Source organism: Clytia hemisphaerica, unplaced genomic scaffold (assembly GCF_902728285.1).
Source record: "Clytia hemisphaerica strain Z4C2 unplaced genomic scaffold, Clytia hemisphaerica genome assembly, whole genome shotgun sequence".
NCBI classification, from domain to species: Eukaryota; Metazoa; Cnidaria; class Hydrozoa; order Leptothecata; family Clytiidae; genus Clytia; species Clytia hemisphaerica.
Window position 1 is genome coordinate 2706875 of NW_027103595.1, and position 18760 is coordinate 2725634.

General features: G+C 34.4%; 2 protein-coding genes across 6 annotated transcripts in view; both read right to left on the bottom strand.

Moving 5' to 3' along the window:
* The window catches only part of LOC136801720 (serine/threonine-protein kinase ATR-like), a 29026-nt gene extending 15739 nt beyond the window's left edge, over positions 1-13287 (bottom strand). For 3 of the 5 annotated variants that reach the window (XR_010845912.1, XM_067058375.1, XM_067058376.1), the window contains exons 1-18: positions 13197-13287; positions 12968-13059; positions 12623-12781; positions 11589-11747; positions 11271-11371; positions 10915-11003; positions 10346-10460; positions 9884-10002; positions 9308-9470; positions 7388-7513; positions 6908-6969; positions 6326-6480; positions 4049-4699; positions 3571-3822; positions 2820-3235; positions 1830-2027; positions 1177-1353; positions 230-385 (exon numbers count right to left, since the gene is read on the bottom strand). Coding sequence is in view for 4 of the 5 variants with exons in the window: in XM_067058375.1 (XP_066914476.1) it covers positions 230-385; positions 1177-1353; positions 1830-2027; positions 2820-3235; positions 3571-3822; positions 4049-4699; positions 6326-6480; positions 6908-6969; positions 7388-7513; positions 9308-9470; positions 9884-10002; positions 10346-10460; positions 10915-11003; positions 11271-11371; positions 11589-11747; positions 12623-12781; positions 12968-13059; positions 13197-13204 (3198 nt within the window). In the remaining variant the exon portion in view is untranslated. Of the gene's footprint in view, positions 1-229; positions 386-1176; positions 1354-1829; positions 2028-2819; positions 3236-3570; positions 3823-4048; positions 4700-6325; positions 6481-6907; positions 6970-7387; positions 7514-9307; positions 9471-9883; positions 10003-10345; positions 10461-10914; positions 11004-11229; positions 11237-11270; positions 11372-11588; positions 11750-12622; positions 12782-12967; positions 13060-13196 lie in introns of those variants that run through there. The other 2 variants (XM_067058377.1, XM_067058379.1) reach the window with 2 other exon arrangements.
* A 419-nt stretch (positions 13288-13706) lies between these two features.
* On the bottom strand, positions 13707-14697 carry LOC136801721 (leucine-rich repeat protein SHOC-2-like). Its single transcript, XM_067058380.1, has one exon. It carries the CDS (start codon positions 14593-14595, stop codon positions 13834-13836), a length of 762 nt encoding a protein of 253 aa, XP_066914481.1. The 5' UTR covers positions 14596-14697; the 3' UTR covers positions 13707-13833.
* Between the last annotated feature and the right edge of the window lie 4063 nt (positions 14698-18760).

The window sequence follows — 18760 nt, forward strand, 5'->3', positions numbered from 1 at the left end:
TTCAAAAAGAGCAACTAAGAAGGGAAAAGTGTTTTGATTATATCTTTCAACTCAAAGTAGTCTTATTGTTATTTGGATTTTTAACATTTTCTCTCAAAATGGCGGCCTCGCCAAATGCTCCTAGTCTACTTCACTGGACTCAGCGTCATCAAAAACGATTAGAAAACAAACTTCAGCCAGGAGTAGACTCTAGTCTATGTAAGAACTGGCTATAAATTAACAAACATACCTTTAAACGAACGGGTGTCAAATACTTCTTACCAAGGACATTCAACAAACAAATGATGCTCTTCAGGGCCGTCTTCTTCTCGTTCAAAGGACTGTTAATCAGCACAAAATTGAAGAAAGCCAAAACACCCAAAAGTTTCGGCTGTAAAAACATGGCCTGAAAAGAAAAGCGAAAAAAAAATCATCTCTCTCTCTCTCTAATTGGAACAGCTCTGTTAAACGAACCTTTCTGTAATTCGAGTCTTTCTCTAATTCGAATCTTTCTCTAATTCGAAGAAAATTCTCCTCCCTTGCAGATCGAATTGGAGAGAGTTGACTGGATAGAAGCTGGAAGTCTAGATTGGAGCTATATACCACAATCGGGACAAAGCTTTGTGAAAAAGTAACAGATTAGAAGGCATCAAAATTCTTTAATACTCAGATGTAAAATGATAGAGTGGTAGTTCAATTGTGATTTCTTAATCATAGGACATTTCACAGTCGAATTGACTCATAGCTAATCAGAACCACCGTCTGATAACAACGTTCTGTCGGTATAAAATTTTGGATATTATTACGTGTAACCAACAGAAAGCCGATATAGGGGCGTAATTGGCCCTGATACCAATGATGCATTTCCACTAAGAAATGACCTACTCTGGCATCACAACACTAACTATTTTTTTAGTTTCTACCCTACTCTTACTTAAAGCGTTTGAGATAAAAAAAATTGGAGAATTTTAATGTTATCGGGATGGTAATAAAAATTTCTGTTGAGGATGTCACATTTTCAGTCCAGGGTGTATCCAAAAAAACTTGTAGTAATCTAGTGAAATTTCTTGCAAAATCTACGAAATCATCCATTAAGGTCTCTGAAATTTAGAAAAAAGGCTTAACACTCTAAAGAATGCCTACACAATAAAAAGGGTTAATTTTGGGACTTGAAGAGCTCAATATGGGGAAACTTACCACGTGCTCATCATTTTGAAAGTCTTTTGGCCCTTCGTAAGAATCGTCACTACCAACCAAGATTTTGAATCCGTGATAGACTTGATCACGGTTGACACTCATGTACAATATCAATTGGTTTAACACGTTCTGATATTCTGATACTAACATTGTCTGCAGTTCTACTTGCGCTTCTTCCTACAAATAACGGATAAGAACAATTCGACTGAGGATGGAAAATAAATCTATATTTATACCATTGACCGCCCCTAACAGTAATTTTTATCAAAAAGTTTTATCATGAAGAAGCAGTAAAGGGGTTAAATGTTCTAGTGCACATTATAAATGTTTGTTGCTTGAAAAAAAAACTAGAATTAAGGCGAAATTCGCGTAGGTGGCATTGTCAGAGAGAAAAAGTGGTCAGCCAAAAATGGATATGACTGAAGGATTTTGCTTTTAGCGTTCTTTAAAACAACTTTTCCTTTTCGAGTCGGAATTGGTACTGAAACCTGCCGCTTCATTTATGAAAAAATACACTAAAGTCTTAGAACCAATCTAATCTAAAAAAAATTTCCTGGTCACTTTTTCCTGAAAAATTTCACCAACGTTTTCCTACTCTTGCCGAAATTCTCGACGCTATAAACGTCTGAGAAAAATGCGTTAAAAACCCATACCTGTAAATATCCTAAGCATTTTTCCAAGTGTTTTTCATCCGAGATGGTTCGAAGAAGATACGAGAAGATATACTTGAAATTGTTAAAGAGCATTTCACGGCGATTCTGTGAGGAATATTTGGCGAACAGGCGAAGAATGATGGATGAGTGAGTGGAAACATTCTCGACAATCTTTGGTAACATTTCCGTAGCTGTTTCCTACAAATGAAGAAAGGCTACATAACATGATCAGACATTTTGAAAATGACATAAAGGAAACAGAAAGACCATTAGATCGAAACTATAGTCAAGTAGCGTTGAATACGAAAAAAGGTCTTTTCTCCTGGATTGAACCCAAAAGCAACCTCTTGGCTTCGAAGAAACTTTAAACTTCGTACCTCATTTTCTTGTATCGATTTATTAAAAAAAAAATCGAAAGTTTTCGAAACATCCTCCTAAAGGGCTACTTTAGTGGCGAAATTAAACAACAGTTTACTTTATTCTTTCAGGCTGGACAAATTTTTGGTTTGCCGTCACCCGACCGACCCTACCTTAAAACCTGCCAACCCAATAAATTTATTGCCATTCTAAAAAAGAATTTTTTTTTTCTTCAAAAACTTCAAACAATCAAATCAAAACTCGCATCTTGTTTGTCTCAAGCATAAGAATCGTGAATTTCCTGCTAGCACTCTTCTGTTTTCCATTCAAAATTACCTAAATGTAAACAAACTGTTTTAACCCTTCCATGTACCAAAATTTCTTGAATCGTCAAAATGAAATAAATTTCCGACCGACCGACCCACCTCCAAAATCTAGGGGTTTTGCCGGGTAACGGCAAACTTTTTTTAAGTCCAGCCTCATGAAAAGAAATTTTATCTTGTTAAAATAGCCCATATATTGTTGGAGTATGGGGAATCGGGCTGGTGATATATTGCGGACAGACAATACTTTGTGTAGTGTAAGTAGCCCTTAAGTAAATTCGACTGCTTTGAAACAGGGAGATTTTCTTACCGTTAGGTAGGCTTTGACATCTGGAAATTCGAATAACTTAGCGATTGAAACAAACTCATCCGTTACCGTTTGGTAGTCCTTCCCTTCTTCCAATGACTTTAAAACTTTCTTCACAGTCATGTTACAAAGCTGACTTTTGCTTGCCATGAATAGACTGTGATAAGACATCTTCTTAGCCCGTGCTATACTTTGTATCTGGTCCGCGGCTAAAGATGCCAGGAACTTGTCTTGAGTGACGAAGCAATTGAACAGTGAAATAACAACGATGGATGTGAATTGGTTTGAAGCCATTATTCCTACATTTCCCATGGAAAGTATAAGAGTTTCCATGACACTGCTATCATTGGCTGCACTAGCTTTGACGAATGCTCCTGAGATTTGATCCATCGCTTGCCTGTACAATGTTTCACCACCTCCTAGAAATTTTACCAAAAGCATTAGAACGAAAACTTTAGTGTAAATGATGCGTAAATCTGCAACTTTCAGAGCTCTATTACAATTTGAAGCATCGTCCCTTTTATATGTGCCAACCTACCCCAACTGAACGTAGAAAAAGTATAATATTTGCCGTAATTTTTTAAGAAACGTTTAAATTATCTCTTGAAACTCAAAGCTAACATCGTTGGATTTTAAGTCTAATTAAAAAATTCTTATTAATTACAACAATTAATAAATGTACTGTAGGCTTTTATATATCAGCCGAGAAATTCCGTTTAAATAATTTGAAAACGATAGGAAACTTTCAACAAACCTTTGACTAAATCTTTTAGTGATTCACTCAAACAATATCTCGTCTCATAGTCTGGATCTAACAATAAATCCAGCACAGGTTGCCATAACGACCGTATCTCATCCATAGAATCAACATGGCGTACAAGACGTGATAAAGCCTGCGTCAGGTAGAGTTTGTATTTCTTGTTCAATGATTGTTTGACCATCAGAAAGAACGGCTTGAGGACACGGAAAACGTCCGGTGAATCAAGCTGTCCGGATTCTTTGTCACCTTTAATAAATTAGAATGTTCAAGGTTGCTAGATTGCTGTTACTAGGTTGCTGGCTTCATTGAACGAAAAAAGAGTTTTGTTTTATTTCAGGTTATCGAAGCCATTAATGTTCATTCAAAATCATTTAGGTGCAGCGATTCAATTAAAATATGGCCAATTTGATGTATAGTATTTCGTCCATCATTTGATCAAAGATCTTAAAAAAATTTAAAATTATTTTCGTACCTTTTTCACATGAGGTACAAGTAATAACAGCTCGTCCATTCCTCAAACCAATTTTTGAATTCTTGCTCAAAACACAAATGACTTTGGAGATGACCTCTCCAACTCTTTCCACCAAAGAAGGTGACGCTGACCTTACAAACATTAACAAATCATCTTCCACAACATGAAGTCCGTTCTCCTTCAAAGTCAACACAAACTCTGGCAACATCTTAAGCAACTGTTGATGAATGGTAGGTGGACTGTTGGAGTTGGCCATTGTATTTCTTATAATATGCGATATCCAGGTGTGACATTGGGCGTTTATACTGAGAACTAACAGTAAGTCTAAACAGCATTGTTGAATCGATACAGTATCACTTTGAACCAACTGGTACATTTGGTATAATTCATCTTGAGTGAATGTAACGATTTTTAAGTCAAACCATGGCGGATCTATGGTGGAGATCCACGGAATAGAAGCAAGCTCTAAACAAGATTGTAAAATCTCCTCCGCAGCTGCTGTATCAAGGACGGTGGCCGATATGTAAAGACTCTTCAATAAGGTGATGATGTGTGGATAGTAGTCCTTGAAACTCCTGATTTTTCGTGGATGCTTGCAAAGCTGTATTATCATCTGATACACTTCTCCAAGTTGTATTTCAGCAAACAAATCTAAAAAACATTTTCGTAAACGGGTGACCCAGAAAAAAGTATAAGGGTAAAATTAATAAAGTAATTTGAAAAATGTAAAATATCATAAAAAATTGGGTATCAAATTGAATGAACCATACATCAGCACAATAGCAAAATGTTCTCAATGTTCTAGCTTCGATTAACGACTTAAAAATCGCTAAAAAGTGTTAGTAGTTAATTAATCCTTTTTACGACCTTTATCTATCCTTTTGAGGAGTGAATTAGCCAAAACTGTTGCAGGAAAGTGATATTAATTCTAGTAAACAATTATCCAAATGAAGGTCAACGGATCAATAGTATCTGAAAAAAAACCTTTTAAAGGCTAAGTAAATTAAAGTAAATCCAGGGGGGTACCAAGCCAGTGTACTGGACCATAGGGTACTAACTTGATTTTTGGATTTTTAAAAAAAAAAATTAGACAGACCACCACCCTTTTTAGTACACTGTACTAACTTTCTTCCACGATCGGGGCTTTGACACCACCCTTTTAGTACACTGTACTGGCGTTTCTCCACGACCAAATTTTTAATACCACCCTTTCAGTACACTGTACTGACTTTTCTCCATGACCGGATTTTTGATATCACCCTTTTAGTACACTGTACCAGGCTTTAACACCACCCTTTTAGTACACTGTACTAACTTTCTTCCACGGCCGGGGCTTTGACACCACCCTTTTAGCACACTGTACTGACTTTTCTCTATGACCGGAGTTTTGATACCACCCTTTTGGTACACTGTACTAGCTGTTTTTTAGATCAGATAAGTTTAGAAACCACCCCTTATAGTGTACTGTTCTAATTTTTTCTTGGCCAGATAAGTTTAATTGCCACCAATCATATACAAAGGTTTTGAAGCATTTTGCTAAGAAAAGCACCAAATTATATAAAAGGAAAGATTTGAATATTTAAATATTTGAATCCTTGTAGTGCAAACACTGAAACAATGAAACAGACAAAGTCATTCGAATACTGTGAAATTAGCTGAAATTAGCACGTAAAACACTCAAAACCAACTTTGAGTTATTTCCCTTCCTATGACTTGATTTCTGGTTGTCTGGCAAGCTGTATTGCAGTTTTTCTTTTTTGAAAAAGAAAAATATTAGAGACTTGAAAGCTTCGATTTGAACGTTTACACATTCAAATTCTTTTGTTGCCATAATGTAGATTTGGCTTTAAAGAAAATGTAAACAAGATTGGACTTAAGGTCTCCACTTGTGCACGCTGCGACTCTGAAACAAATCTAATCAAGAAAACAGGAAACATTGGGAGAAAATCAGTGTACTAATTTGTATAGCTTAACCAGCCTTGAGTTGAAGGTGGTTTGACCAGCTTGGAGCTGGCAAATTAGGGCAAATATAAATGGGAATTCTCTGGGTTTGTGTGTTTCTACCACTGAAATTAGTACAATGTACTAACTTCTCAGTGTGTATGAATTCAGAACACCACCCTTTTTAGTACAGTGTACTAACTTTTTCAATATATTTTTCTCAGAGGACCACCCTTTTAGTACACAGTACTAACTCAATTTAACCTAAAAAATACACCACCCCACCAGCTATGGGCCAGTACAGTGACTCGGTACCCCCCTGGTAAATCATCTCACCTGCTAAGCTGTCATCTTTCACATTTTGGAGAATCAACTCCATGATAAAGCAAAGCGATTTCAATTGGTTCAACCTGTTGCTACCAGAATTTGCAAGAAGCCCTTTGACAATGGTCATCATTTCCTCACGCAAGCCTTCTCTGATTAAATCATTCCTGAAAAAAATTATATCGAGGATGTGATCATCGAACATTCAAAATAATGACTAGAATGGGTAAGAAAATTAAGGTAGTGCGAATAGAGGTCAATAGTGCCAAATTTAATAAAATTCAGACCATTAAAACTAGTTCTTAACCGATCGGAGGTAAAGTTGAAAAAAAATACAATCATCACACAAATAACCCATAGTGTTCACAGAGATCTCTACTGACAATTCAATCAATTTCATTTTCTAGTTAATTGATTGGCCAATAAAAGTTTTTTGGTTGCATATTTTCCTTTTAAAATCATTCCATCCTCCTTTTTAATTACAGCTCCTTGTAAGACATCTTTTTCTTTTCAACCAACATTTTCTTTTATATTTTTTGGATAGATCCTACCAAAGCCTTTTAAGAAAACACTATTATGTGAGCCATGACTCACGTTGTATCTGTGTCACTGACAAAATAATGACCAATTGTCGATTTCATAATATCACAAGTTTCCTAAAATAAAATAAAAATCGAGGATGGAAAATATCATTGATGAAGATACCTTCTTTGATGGTTACACGATTCTAAATTCCTACCTTATTACACGAATATTACTAGGAAAGTATTCAACGGCCTTGAAATTAACACGCAAAAAAATTTACAAATTTTATTTGCTTTTTCAAGGACACCACAGCAGGTTTTAATTAAAGGGGTTTTAATTAACACAATTAATTTCTTAATTCGTGTTAATTACATGTCTACTTATTTTCGTGTAATAAGGCATTTGAAAAAAGATCTTTGCAAGTTTGAGGAGTCGGTGTCAGTTTTCAAATTTGACAGATTAACTTGCTTTGGTTAAATAAAGTTTTTGGTTTTTAAACAAACCAGTTTAGAGCCCCCGAAAAAAGCTAAATTCTTTTAAAATTGTTACCTGATCTACCCTAAGTATGCTACAAGACTTTTTCAGCAAGGTTTTAAATGAATTCTGCAACAGTCCATTATGTAATGTTGATGGCCATAAGGACAAAACTTCATTCAAGACATTCAACAGATGCTTCTGAAGAAAGAAAGAATTAAAAAAGAACAATAAGGTAGACTTGTGATAGGTCATCTTTGCCAGGGTTAGTTATTGTTTATTGATGGATAGATATACAGTAATTATGCCCTCCGGTATCTCAGGATGGGCAATGGCTCAGTGTATTGACCAATAGCTGGTGGGGTGGTGTGATTTTCAAGCTAAATTTGAGTTAGTACAGTGTACTAAATAAAGTGATACCAAAGGTTTGATTGTAGAAAACAGTTTGTACAATGTACTAAAGTAAAAAGGGTGGTATTCTGAGTTGATTGACCCGGGAGGAGCCTCTGTGCCAAGTTTCAGCCACATATATTATTTCAAAAGTAAAAGCCCATTTCTTCCAGAATATATTGATAGGCAAGGAAAATAGGACGTCCTGTGACAAGCAGGCTGCTAGAGCAGTGAACTATAACAAAAGGTCATGTCCAAACTTATTTGGTCAAGAAACAGTTAGTACTGTGTACTAAAAGGTTGGTGTAAAAGCTCTCCAGGGTGAGGGAAATTGGCACATTGTACTAGAAAGCATGGTATTCAAAACTTCGAAAAATTCAGTAGTGTACAAAAAAGTGCAAACAGGTGATGCCCAAACTCTGGCTGTTGAAAAAAGTAAGCACAGTGTACTAAAATGAGTGGTGGTCTAACTTTTTGGTAATGAATCCAAAATTTAAGTAAGTACCCATGGCTTAACAATGAGTTGGTATTCTCCCCTGATTCCATCTAGGTGAATAGTTTATTACCAAACATATTTCTTAAAATGGATTGTTTAAAAAATCGTCTAAAAACTTAACTCGCATCACCTAGCTGAATCATCCAAACAGCAAATGAATCAACCCACATTAGGATCAAGAAAAAAATATTATATTACTGGTATGATTTTCAGGGGGGGGTCAGTGTACTAGAAGGCGGCATGTATGTGTACTACAAGGTATTTTTCAAAACTTGACACCCACCCACCCCTGAAGTACACCATACTACATGGAAAAATCCCAAAACCACCCCATACCCCCTATTTACTACCGGGTAGTACCTGGAAAAAAACCAAAACCACCCTATACCCCCCATTTACTACCGGTTACTACCTGGAAAAATCCGGAAAATAGAGAAACTTTTTTCCGAAAATCGGAAAATCGGGTAAACATTTTTCCAAAAATCGGGAGATCGGGAAAACTTTTTTTCGGAAAGTCGGGAAATTGGGAAAACTTTTTTCCAAAAATCAGAAAAATAGGAAAAATGTTCTCAAAAATCCAAAATGCGTGAGTAATCAAACTTTTCAAATATTACGTGAGACCATGTGGAAATGCATGAGTCTCACAACCAATGCGTGAGAGTTGGCACCTCTAATGTACGAATGTTGAATGTTTGAATTCAAATGTTCGAATGTTTACATTGACTCGATAAACCTTTATTTCAGTAGGATCTGGTAGGATTTCAATTCATTCCAAGAAGTTTGGAAGAATGATCTTGGACAAACTTGGCTTGATCAATTTATAATAGAACAACTTTACATTTCTATTTTAGCAGATAATTTCTGAACCTTTTTGTTTCCACACTGTTAACATCGATTTTGGACCCAACACCTCTATTTTGGTACACAGGTAGTAAAAATCAAAATCGATTTTGGACCCAACACCCCAATTATAGTACACAGGTAGTACATGACAATTTTTTTTCTCAAACACCCACCCACCCCAGGATACATGCCACCTTCTGGTACACTGACCCCCCCCTGTGATTTTGAAAATGAAAGATAAAACTGGGAGAGTATTTAGATCTCACCATAACAACGTCATCTGTGGTAATTTCAATCATACGAACGATCTTATTCAACAATTGCATTGAATAGGTCTCATCCTTATCCTTTTCATTCTCGTTCTTCTCTTGACTTTTGATCAAAATAATCAACGTTCTTCTTAATGTTTTGATCAGTTCTTCATCTGTACTGTAAAGTAAAAGATGAACCATTAATCAGTGGTAATAAAGGATTTTAAACAGCATATTAGCACTTGTTCTTGAAATCTGGTGAATTACATAGAACTTTGGGACAGAAAAGCTGTATACTTCACTGAGATGGAAATACGTATGAGACGAAAGACTGCACTTTTTTCTTAAACGTATTCAGGAGTTTCCATATTTAACACTCAGTAAGTGGGTAAAACGATATTGAAATACTCCTACTCTTGATAAGCCTAATCCAGGACATTTTCTAATTAAACCCCTACCCATCTTTTATTACTAGAGCCAGATTCAATCCATCTTAAATCAATGTTCTAACCATGATGTTCAATTTAATTGAGGATTTCTAATATAGAATTTAATGGATCAAGTGAATCACAAATTGTAATTCTTAAATACTTCTCTTCGTCAATAGCCCACTCAAACAATCCAATTATGATGTTTGTGTATTGACATAACCAATAACTTGTAACCGATTGAAGGTGATGGACTACTTCACCGATCAGCTCTATTGTGTTCTGAAATAATTCAAGGCAACAATAACTAGTTCAGCCTTAGCGAAATCTGGATAATAATCTATGATAGGTCAGTTTTGTTAGAAATTAAAATATCTGATAACAAGTCATTCGCGTTTTCCCTCTCATTATCACCACGGTTTAAGGAAAAGAAATCTAGTCATATGAAAAAAAAAACAAGAAAAGGGGAGCAAAATTAAAATTTGAAAAGATTTATCCTGTCAAATACATTCTTTATCTTTAATATGGTCATTCTGTATCGTATTCCAATCTCCTCTCAACAACACAAAGTAATTTACTGGGTGATTTGAAAAAAGGGTGAATAATTGAAAAAAAAATTTTTTACCTTGGTGATGAAAGGATCTCCAAGAAACAATGCTCTTGACACCAATCCGCAAAGCAGAGTAGATTTATCAGATAGGTAGAGATTAAATGATGGCATCACTTCTTTCAAAATTAAACTAAATCAAGATTATATTATAAATGTTTCATAATGCATACATTTTGTGTCAAGAAGGGGAATAGATTCTATCTAAAAATTTTCCTAAACTTTTGCAACTTTTTGTGACAAACTCGTGACATCAAAATCTCTCTTTAAAAATTGAATTGACATATTTATCTCCCTCCACTGAGCTCATTTACTTAAATAATTTTGGAATTATGACTGAAGCAGTATGTGCTTTTTTGAACACTGTATTCAACATGTGGACATTGTGACTTCACGAGCTTCTTGTTTGAAACATAAAACATCCAAAGGAATCTAGCGAAGCAATTATTTCTATTCTTCTTGAAAATATCCAAATAATATATCATATGGTAAAGGATGATTTAGTGAAATAACAGAAAATGAAAATGCATTATTTTCTTTCACATCAATCAATAGATCAATCGACCTTCAATATACATTTTCATTACCTCAAATTGTTAATCAAGTATTGACACTGGCTATAGGCTTCCAATGTCACCATTTTATGTGCCACACCATACTGTTCTTGAAGATCTTTCTGTAAATAGAACGAACATACTCAAAGCTTCTCTAATTATGAAAATAATAATGATAAATTTTTTTGTATTGAGCATCATGAGCAGCCAAACAGACACTTCTGTTAGACTTAGTGAAGATTCCTGTATACCAAACAGCTTCTTCTTTCAAACGCCACCTAAAATAAACAGCAAATAAAAAACTTCCCCTTCAAATCATGGAAGAAGAAACAAAACACATTGACTTACAGTGTGGCTCATGGAAGAAGAAACAAAACACATTGACTTACAGTGTGGCTCATGAAATAATTACAATAAACAGGTTCATCAAAAGTGACGTCATCAAACTGAAGAACATGTTCTAATAGAGTGATCACATCTTTGTACATGCCTAAAAGATAATATCAAATTTATGAAATATTGTTTAAATTCTCGTAATATTGATCGAATATAAATATAAACAAAAATGATGTATTTTATTATATTTCTTTTATAACGTGGTAATTTTTCAAAACAGGAGTGATGGAAGCTTTTGTACCCCGCTGTTCTGATTCCTGCTGATTCAACTATTTTTTCTATATTGAGATTTATTAAAAAATTTAGCATACCAAGTATCTCTTCATTAAGTTTGTAAAAGAAGACAATATCTTTTTCTTGAGCCAATTTAAGAATAGACACAATCACTTGATGACATTTGGAGTGAATAGCAGAACATGCACCGTGTGAAATAATCTGCATCATCTGGGAGACTATCCAGCATGTAAAACCTTGAATAAAAAGAAAAGCAAGAATCTTGAATTAATTTCAATCACTTTTTGAAGAACATCAAATTCCACAATTTGGGTCAAAGATTTTTTCCTACACATGTTGAGAAATTGTCAAAACAGTAAAGTGTCCACATACTTTATATAAGACAGACTATAAATCTTAAGAAAGGAATACAATTGGGTCATTATACATGTTTATTATACCCTATTACACAAAAATAAGTAGACATGTAATTAACTTACACGAATTTTGTGTTAATTTCAAGGCTGCTCTTTAGTGTCTACTGTCATGGTGGATTTATGATCTACCATTTTATAACTATTGCTATAGTAACCAACATTATAGCCATCTTATTCGGCATTTAATTATATGATGCTTATTGAAAGAATTTAAAAACACTTCTATGTTTGGGCTGGCAGAGTGAAGAGCTTGAAAAGCTTAACGATCGTATCGAGGAAGAATGTAGACGTATTGGTTTTGTACAGGAACGAGGAACGTTGCCCATGAGTCGATTGAGAGATGGCCTATGAGCTGCGAGGAAGCTACAGGCATCTCTCGACATTCTAAGTCGATCGGTCGTTCAATGATCTCGAAGGCAGAAACATTGTATTTGAATACATTTTCAATCGCTAATTGTTATGTTTTAATTACTGAAGAAGTCAACAACGGATTTGTCGCTAACTACATCTAGTGTCAGTTTATGCTTTGTGCCCTGAATTCTACAATGCCCAAAAGGCTCTCCCCCTCTTCCAGCGTTGGGTTCCAGATTCGATCCCGAATACAAATTCATTGTTATTCAAGAGACAATCCCCGTCCTCCCCGTGACATTACTTATTTTCCAAATTTATTTTTCAAAAAGAAATAATTAACAAACCTTTACTGGATTCTTGTTTCTCTTCAGTCTCATTAAGACTATCAGAATGCTTACGAACATAGCATTCAGGAAAAACTTCAATGCAGTGATGAAGCAAGTGAAGCACTGAATGGCATTGTGCTGGCTGGCTTTCTGTTGCATTCTCCAACTGCTTTTGAACTGATTTTTAAGGGAGACAAAGTAACAATACATCAAGTAGTTAAGGGATTTAACCTTTAGTTAGATTTTTTAAAGCCTTTTTTTTAAGCAATGATTCAAAATGATGCAAAAATGATATTTGATATTAAATCAAATAATGAAAAATCTGGTACTTTTGTCTTTAAAAATAATATTAAAAGATATTACCATTTTCAGCATTGGAAAGCCAATTTTGGACGCATTCACACATAATTTTTGCTGTGTCATTGGCATTTCTCTCGCAATCTTGGGTGTTTTGCCTTAAGTTAACAGATAATTCAAAAATAGAATCAAATAGATAGGAATCGGAAAACATCTATGTGGTTTAAATAATCGAGATGAAGCTGGATAGAGCAATGAAACACAATGAAAGAAGAAAGAATGAGAAAAACCTTACCACTCCATCTTTTTTTGTTTCCTGAATGTATTACTGGCAATCCCTCATTTTTTTTCAGCTGATTTCTATTTTCATAATTTATGTGACAACTAAAAAGAAACACAAAAGCATTACAGTTGGACATAAGAATTTGACTGAATTTTATGAAGCAATTTGCATCACTCATATCATAGTAATTATAAAAAACCCTGGTTTGGCAATGTAATGTTTTGGCTTTTTGTTCCATTTTCCTTTGTTACAAACAAAAAACAAGTTGCGATTTGCATCCTTATTGATCACGTTACCAAAATCTACTCTTGAGAAGGTCTGTTTCCTAATCACATGATAAAAAAGTTCGCAAAATAAATCGATTATGGTACGTAAGCTCAGTCTTTTAACAGTAAAAAGAGACAAAAGCCTTCCAGACCAGTGTTTTTATATTGACTATGCTCGTATTCACATGGATGTATGAGTCAGATTAGAATGAGAAGAAGATTTTATTAATATTGTAATCTTAAGATGAGAGGTACATTTGTATTAATATCTTTTTCACTTTATCAGTAGAATCTTCTATAAGGAATAATAAATCAAAAATTAAACAAAAGCGTAAAATTATAAACAAACTTTCATATTTACAGCTATTTAAAAATATTTACAATTATTTCTTATTTTGAAAATAAATATGGTCCATGGACATTAACTCAATTGGCATCTTCACTATTTCATTAAACCGCAAGTCCAATTTGCTCTTTTGTAAACATAGATCAGCCATTTCATCAGGTATAATGGTTATTTTATTTTCAGGAAGTAATAAAGTTGACAAATGATCCATTTTATGTAAACAATTGGGTACATGTCTCAATTGATTTCTGCTCAAATCTAGTGATTGTAGGTTAACCAAACATATAAAACCGTCAGGTAAATTTTCCAAGTTATTATCTTTTAGTCTCAACCATTTCAAATTTATTAACAATTTTATGTTATCTGGTATTTCATTTATATGATTTTGACTGAAGCTTAGTAACTCCAGATTTAATAACTCACATATTTCCATTGGGAAGTAGGTCATTGTGACTTCATCCATAAATAATTTAGTCAGGGATAACAATAAAGTGAAATCATTGCCAAGGTATGAGATTGGATTCCTAGATAATGATAAGACCTTCAACTTTTTCAAGCTCCCAAATTCCGTTGGTAGCATTGTTAATTGATTATTCTCCAGGTTCAATTCTTCGAGTTCAGAAAATCGACATAACTCTGTGGGAGGCATTCTCAAATTACACTGACATAATAGAAGTATTTTCAAGTTTCTTAGCTTTTCAATAGAGGGAGGTAAGACAATGATATCTTTGTAACTCCAATTAAAAGTTGAAGCATTCATTTTATGACAAGATTCTATTTCTTTTTCCATATCACTCATGATAAATATTTACATTTTATTTATGAATACCTTAGTAAGAGATAGAGACATATCATTTAACATGTACATTTATAACATAAATATCTACTTCAGTCATTTATTTGCAAAATTATAAAGAAAAACCTCATGGTCATTTATAAGCCCTCAAAAAACTACACAAGTTATTTGATGTAGAAGTTTGACCTTTATAAAAGCAACTTATGGCCAAAAAAGGGAAAATCACCACTTCTACAAATGACCCTCACTTAGTACAGAAATCGACCATACTCACCTAAAATTTAAATCTGTATAGATTTTTTAAAGCAGTTACATTCTATAATTATAGTTTTAGTCTTAAATGAGTTCAAAGTTTCAATAACAATTGAGCCCTTTGCGGTAAGTGTAAACCGCAGGTTACAGGTTGCAGGTTGCAGGTCACAGGTTACAGGTTGCAGGTCACAGGTCAGTGTTGGTCAGCTTCAATTACTGTAAAACACAAAGAAAATGTTTGAAAAACAGTTGTTAATGTCAAAAATATAATTCCAAAGGTATTTTATTGATCTAGAACTATTTTAAAGCTAAAAATCTACCCACGTGCTGACCATGTGATTTCGCGTTTTTATGCTGTGTATAACACGGACCTGTAATACTTGTATTATATATTACATCTATATCACACATGTAAAAAAATTATCTTTTCAATGTTATACGCATGTTACGTATGTTATATACAAAGAATAAAGAAATATTCGGATATCGATCTCACCTTTGCTTTAAACAGCCCCCTAACAGGAAAATAGCTATTTCACAATCACTATGTCATATCTCATTTTATCTCCTGCATCACCTTGGGTATGATAACAAGAATTGATGAAAATAGCGTCAATGGGATTATATTTTATAAATGTTTCAATATTTTTATCCCCTGCTTTGTATTTTTGATAAAATGACTTCACCTTTTTCATCTCTCTAAAACAGCTCTCTTGGAGTATTTATTGTTTTCAAAACCTGTCAATCTATATCCACTTGCAGCGTCAGCATCCTATTATGCATGAAGAATATTTTATTGTTAATTGGCGTACAAAACCTCATACTTTGAGATAACATCATTATTTACATAATCTAAGTGTCATTTGTTGTCAATATTTGGGGTTGATGATTTGTCGTTAATGTCTTCTAAATAACATTATTAACATATTTTGATATTACATTTCCATTACATATAATATTTTCAGGAACTTATGTTATGAGTTGTAGGTTATGAATTGTATGTTACGAGTGCGTTACAGTTTTCCGGTCTGTGTTTTGTTAACCTGTAACCTGTGACCTGTAACCTGTGACCTGTAACCTGCAACCTGTAACCTGTAACCTGCGGTTTACACTTACCGAGCCCTTTGTGTTTAGCCAAATTTGCACCTTAAATTACACTAATCAGGACTTCTATTCTAATATATTAAGGCATAGTCTATAGACATAGACTTTCTTTGAAAGGTTTTGATTTTGCAAATTGAGTATTACACGTTTGTTTTTTGATAAGAACATTTAAAATTTTTGAAGCCTTCAGATGTTCTTAACTTTTCAGATTACAGGCCTAAAAATGTTCTTAACATGTTCTTTTTTTCAGCATTTTTTGAGAATTTTGGCCCATTTTCCTAAGAAAACAGGTGTTTTAGAGCCCACAAAGCCTTAAAATGTTCTTAACTTGTTCTTAAGATTTTTGCCAGCAATGCCTTATGTTCTTATAGTTTGTTCTTATAAAAAAACGTGTATCCCAAATTTTTGAGTAGACCTAAGTTTGCAAATCAGCCTCTTTTCCACCCAATTTTTCTATTTTTAGATTTTAAAGGGATACTTTTAATGTGACTAATTTCATGGGGCTTTTAAGTGTTTTGTTTTTAAATTAGAGTGATATCGTTTGCTTACTCATCAATTTTAATTTATAACCTTTTTCACATGGGATTGACACGGATGTAGAGCAAGATTGGTCATTCATAGAGAGGAAAAGAAGAAACATTTTTGCGTATATCAGCATAATATCATAACAATAGGCAGACACAGTCCTGATATGAAATATGTGTCTTATAATGAAACGGAAACACGGAAAAAAAAATTAGAGTTTTTGGGTTTGCCAAAAAAATGCCTAGTCAAAATTTTTTCATATTCGCAGGATCCATTCCCAAGCTCGAAAAACATCATTTTGTGAAGGGTTTTTTTCGGCAAGTTCTCCCTTTGAAGAATATCGATCACTTTTGTTTTCCTCTGAAGTCCACAAGAGAAAAAATATTAGGTGGGCGGCGTAGACTGGCTTTCGTTTTGTATAATTTTATAATAACGTATAAGGTAGCGTAATTCATGCAAAAATTATAATAATCTTTCTGTTTTTATTTTCAGGTATGCCGCCAAACATTGACGTCATTGTGTATGGATTTAGCACGAAGAATAGGACCGACAGACTTGACAAAAGAAACAAACAAAAGACGACCCGAGAATCTTAAGATGAGGGTGTTTTGTCTCCACCTGATATCACGCCCACAGAAGACGCTGTTCAACCAGCAGCTCAACCAAATAGAAAAAAAATAGAAATGGTGCGCAAAGAAAGCACCAAGAATGGGAATCCAAGGCAAGGGTCATTCTTTGTTTCAGACTGTTTCAAACATTCTGTATCAGACTAATATTTCTGTACCAAGCTTTGTAATAGTTGTTTTGACAAACACGAAGGTCTTTTGAAGCAGTTAAACCTAGAGACAAGATAATTTATCATGTTTTTATTGGCCAAGGGAAAGTAATCTATTTTAGGACTTAGCAGATTTCTGCCTCGAAAAAAAATTACAGTGGGAAATTCGAATTTAGTGCTGTCCTCTCCATAGTATGAACCCCCCCCCCCTTTTTTAAGGGGGGGGATCCGAGTTTTCAAGGAAGGCTTTATAGGGGGGGATGGGCAATTTTCCAGTTAAAATGGGGGGTTTGAGCTTATAGGGGGGGATCAAATAAAAATGGGGGGGATAGTAACTTTTTGGTTAAAAAAATTTTTTTTTTTTTATGTTATATGTTGATTTAAGTCAATAAAATTTAATATCACATAATTTCGACTTATCTGATTTATTCTCACTGCACTCTGTTTTGAATCAGATTTTGTTTTTCCTTGTTTTTTAACTATTGGCTCGGACCCCTGTAAATGGTGCGGGATCAAAAAATTTTAAAAATAGGGGGGATACCTTTATAGGGGGGATGAAATATTAATGGAGGGGGGTTCAGACCCCTCTGCACACTATGCCTCTCTTACTAAAATAAAAACCAAATTTCAGAACTTCTGCTTTCTCTAAGAAAGTGTGACCAGTGAAAGAAAAGATTTTGATTGGCTGTCATTGGGGTGACGTCAATATTCAAAGTCGCACCTTGGACTGACTACCCAATTCCCCTCACATGGCATGGGTTGACCTAGCCTGGATATCCATGCTATGATTTCTTATTCTACTGATGGCGAAATATATAGCATGGTATGGGCTGAGAGTTTGAATTACCCAGATCCTAATAACGATCTAAAACATAGCCAATCAAATTTTGTTATTCTTTTACTGGTCACAGTTTCTTAGAGAAAGCGCAACTTCCGAAATTTGGTTTTTGTTTTAGTAAGTGAGGACAGCGCTAAATTCAAATTTCCCACTGTAAAGTTTTTGAGGCAGATTTTTGCCTCACAGTCAGTAAAGACTTAAACTTGTATATCAAGATTACGGGATTACGAGTAAGAGCTGATCTTGCTTTAGTTTTGAGTGGTTTCACTTTCGATTTCAAGCCAACATCTTAGCAACGGGGTGCTCACCCATAGTTACAGGGGTTTGTGCAAAAAACTAAACATAGAAAAATTTTCAAATGCAACCCCCATTTCGATTAATACAATGAAAAATGAAATTTTTCTATGTTTCACTTTTTTGCACCTATTCTTCAAAATGAAAATATTTAAGATTTCAATTTCTTCTTTTATTCAATGATTTTTTACAGCTCTTTGTTAACAATCTAACTCTCGCATCAAATTCCCGCTTTCTTCAGTAAATTGAAGATGAGAAAAAAACCTAAGCCACAGATCACGGACTGAAACAAATATATGAAGCCAGGTGGGATTTTACAGCCGCCCGTAGTGCAAGGCCACGGGTGCCAAAAAGAAGGGCCGTTTGAAATGCGGCAACCT

Bases quoted from the DNA above. Each gene is read 5' to 3' on its own strand.
- LOC136801721 (XM_067058380.1), bottom strand. From the start codon at position 14,595: ATGAGTGATATGGAAAAAGAAATAGAATCTTGTCATAAAATGAATGCT.